This window comes from Coccinella septempunctata, chromosome 2, assembly GCF_907165205.1.
Source record: "Coccinella septempunctata chromosome 2, icCocSept1.1, whole genome shotgun sequence".
In the NCBI taxonomy this organism is placed as follows: domain Eukaryota; kingdom Metazoa; phylum Arthropoda; class Insecta; order Coleoptera; family Coccinellidae; genus Coccinella; species Coccinella septempunctata.
The window spans coordinates 10,083,402-10,085,960 of NC_058190.1; the positions used below are offsets into that span (position 1 = coordinate 10,083,402).

The 2,559-nt window shown below is 33.1% G+C and overlaps 2 protein-coding genes across 3 annotated transcripts; one reads left to right on the forward strand and one right to left on the reverse strand.

The window, feature by feature from the left end:
- Positions 1-539: 539 nt before the first annotated feature.
- LOC123306716 (putative nuclease HARBI1) lies at positions 540-1,490 on the forward strand. Of its 2 annotated transcripts, none has more exons than XM_044888837.1 (4): positions 540-754; positions 826-970; positions 1,038-1,322; positions 1,372-1,490. In XM_044888837.1, exons 1-4 carry the CDS (start codon positions 749-751, stop codon positions 1,458-1,460), a joined length of 525 nt encoding a protein of 174 aa, XP_044744772.1. In that variant the 5' UTR covers positions 540-748; the 3' UTR covers positions 1,461-1,490. The 2 variants fall into 2 exon arrangements, with proteins under 2 accessions (XP_044744772.1, XP_044744773.1); XM_044888838.1 differs by having other exon boundaries at positions 1,378-1,490.
- A 178-nt stretch (positions 1,491-1,668) lies between these two features.
- Positions 1,669-2,355, reverse strand: LOC123306719. The gene is made up of 2 exons (XM_044888841.1): positions 2,162-2,355; positions 1,669-2,108 (listed from the first exon to the last, which is right to left on the reverse strand). Exons 1-2 carry the CDS (start codon positions 2,324-2,326, stop codon positions 1,815-1,817), a joined length of 459 nt encoding a protein of 152 aa, XP_044744776.1. The 5' UTR covers positions 2,327-2,355; the 3' UTR covers positions 1,669-1,814.
- Between the last annotated feature and the right edge of the window lie 204 nt (positions 2,356-2,559).

The following is a 2,559-nucleotide window of genomic DNA, read 5'->3' on the forward strand; positions in this document are numbered from 1 at the left end:
TGAACAACTTTTTGAAATAGATTCATAATGAATGATAATAATAATATCGCTTTGTTTATTGGGTTGTTATTAGAAGAAAACCATAACAGGTGAGTATTATTCGACAATAATATATATGATCAAATGAATCCTTTCGAAATGTCGGATGCTCAGTTTATAAAAATGTTTAGACTGAAGAAGCAGTGCACCATAAACTTAATAAATGCTTTACAGCAATTTTTACCCACAAAAAATGCAAATGCTATTGCATTACCCAAAAAAGTAATTCAGCCTTTTCAAGTAATTGTTTGAATGGAATTGATCTGAGCTTTATACATTTTAGGTGTTGATTACTCTCAACTTTTTGGCCACAGGGTCTTTCCAGAATTCTGTAGGTTCCAATACCTGGTTATCAGCAAGTCAACCTTCAGTAAGTAGAGCGGTAAATGAAATTTGTTCTACAATTGCTGAGTATTTATTACCCACTTGGGTTCAGTTTCCTACTACCAAAGAGTCAATTAGACTGGTCAAACAGAGGTAAGAAAACAGTTTCACACTCTATAGTAATTCACAAATATTTTATATTGGCAAACTAGCATTATAATAATGTTATCTGTCTCTTTGTAGATTCTTCTTAAAATATGGGTTCAGAGGTGTTTTAGGAGCAGTAGATGGAACTCATGTGGAAATTCTTGCACCTCCTGAAAATGACATTAATCACCCCCCATACGTTTATATTAACCGGAAAGGAAAACATTCCATCAATGTTATGCTGGTAACTTTTCTAACATTTTTAATTATGCTACATCATTCCTGTAATTACTGTATTCATAACAGATTTTTCAGATTTCAGATGTTGATTGCAGAATATTAGCCGTTAATGCCCGTTTTCCTGGCTCTGTCCATGATTCTGCTGTTTGGCAAATGAGCTCAATAAGGAACCACTTACAGCTACAGCATGAAGCAGGTCATACAAATATGCTTTTAATTGGTAGGTCCAATATCATATTATATATTGTAGAGCAATAGGTGATACCTATTTTTGAATTTTTTTTAAGGTGATAGTGGCTACCCTCTTGAGCCATGGCTCTTTACTCCGATTGCTATTCCAAGAAACAGTCAGGAGGAAATTTTCAATAGAAAGTTGAGTTCCCTACGGAACACTATTGAGAGAACAAACGGAATTTTAAAAGGAAGATTTAGATGCATTTCCAGATTAAGAACTGTAATGTATCATCCAACTCAGGCTGCAAAAATTATATACTCATGTTGTGTTTTACACAACATTTGTAAAGCAGCCAATATGATAGATGAGGATATTGAAATGAGAGATGAGAATGATGGTATGCATCAAAAACTGAGGGGAGGATATTAATTTTAATAGTCCTTTAGTTTCAGATCTTGTTGGTGGTGGCAATGTTGATGTTAGCATACACCAGAGGGGGATCGAAGCCAGAAACCATTACATAAGGAATATGTAAAATATAAATAAAACCAATTTGAAAAAATCATTTGTACTTTATTTATCACTTAACCTCAGTCATAAGTTATAACAAAAATAATAATCTCTTCTAAATATTCATCTAATAGATATCACAAAATTTATAAATAAAGGTAAAAAAAGGTTTAAATTAATTTTTACATTTTAAAATCGGGATGTAAATACCGAAATGATCTTATCTTGAATTCCAGTTTTTTTCTCTGCAGATCACAATATTCTTTAGAAAAGTTCTGTATAGCTTCGACTAGATCTTTTTGGTTTTTCGTGTTTTCATCAGTCACGGTTACTAATTTTTCAGCTAATAACGATAGTGGTTTCTCTTTGGTTTTTTTAATCACAGTATTTTTTTCCTCTCTTCCACCTTCTCTTTTTCCTGCTCATCTAATGTTACTGTTTCCTCATTTAATACTTCAATTAAAATTGGCTGCACTTGATCATTATTTACATTTATACCCTCGTACCTCGTAACATCAGCACCTTCAACTGTTACCCGACCCCAAACATCTAAAGCTCTCTCCTCTATTTCAGACAATATGGTTTTCATCATTGGACCACCACCAGTTTTTGTCCGGTGGGATTCTATTTTTCTTTTTTTTGCTTTCAGTGAATATTTCCAATCAGTGAATCCCTGAAATATAATCCAAATTGTTATTCTCTCCACTTCATTTAAGAAAAAATTACCTTTTTCCATTCATCTACAGTCAAAATTGGACCATCACCTGCAGAATTCAGCTCTAGAGCCAGCTGATCCCATTTATCCTGCAAATAAGTTGGTCCCAAGGTAGGATTAATTGTATTGCTTCGGAGAACATAATCGTTCTCCATCGCTTGTAGATAAATTTCCATCTGCTCACGACTAGTATTTTTGGTGCGTTTTCTTTAAGTGCCTATTGAAATATCAACGCTGAAATGTTGAAATAGCAATAAGTATCACATAATGATTAATCACGAATAAACTTACCATGGACTAGACATTTTTTCTTACCTTTTTTTGATTAACAAAGAGACGAAACAACTGGTACTCAACAATAACATTCAAATATTCGAATTGAAATCATAGACTTAAAACATATGGGTTC

Excerpts from the sequence above, each read along its gene's own strand:
- LOC123306716 (XM_044888837.1), top strand. Across the intron at positions 971-1,037 it reads TACAAATATGCTTTTAATTG|GTGATAGTGGCTACCCTCTT; the intron begins GTAGGTCCAATA and ends ATTTTTTTTAAG. Across the intron at positions 1,323-1,371 it reads AATGAGAGATGAGAATGATG|TTTCAGATCTTGTTGGTGGT; the intron begins GTATGCATCAAA and ends ATAGTCCTTTAG.
- LOC123306719 (XM_044888841.1), bottom strand. The coding sequence starts at position 2,326 with ATGGAAATTTATCTACAAGCGATGGAGAACGATTATGTTCTCCGAAGC. Across the intron at positions 2,109-2,161 it reads CTGTAGATGAATGGAAAAAG|GGATTCACTGATTGGAAATA; the intron begins GTAATTTTTTCT and ends ATTATATTTCAG.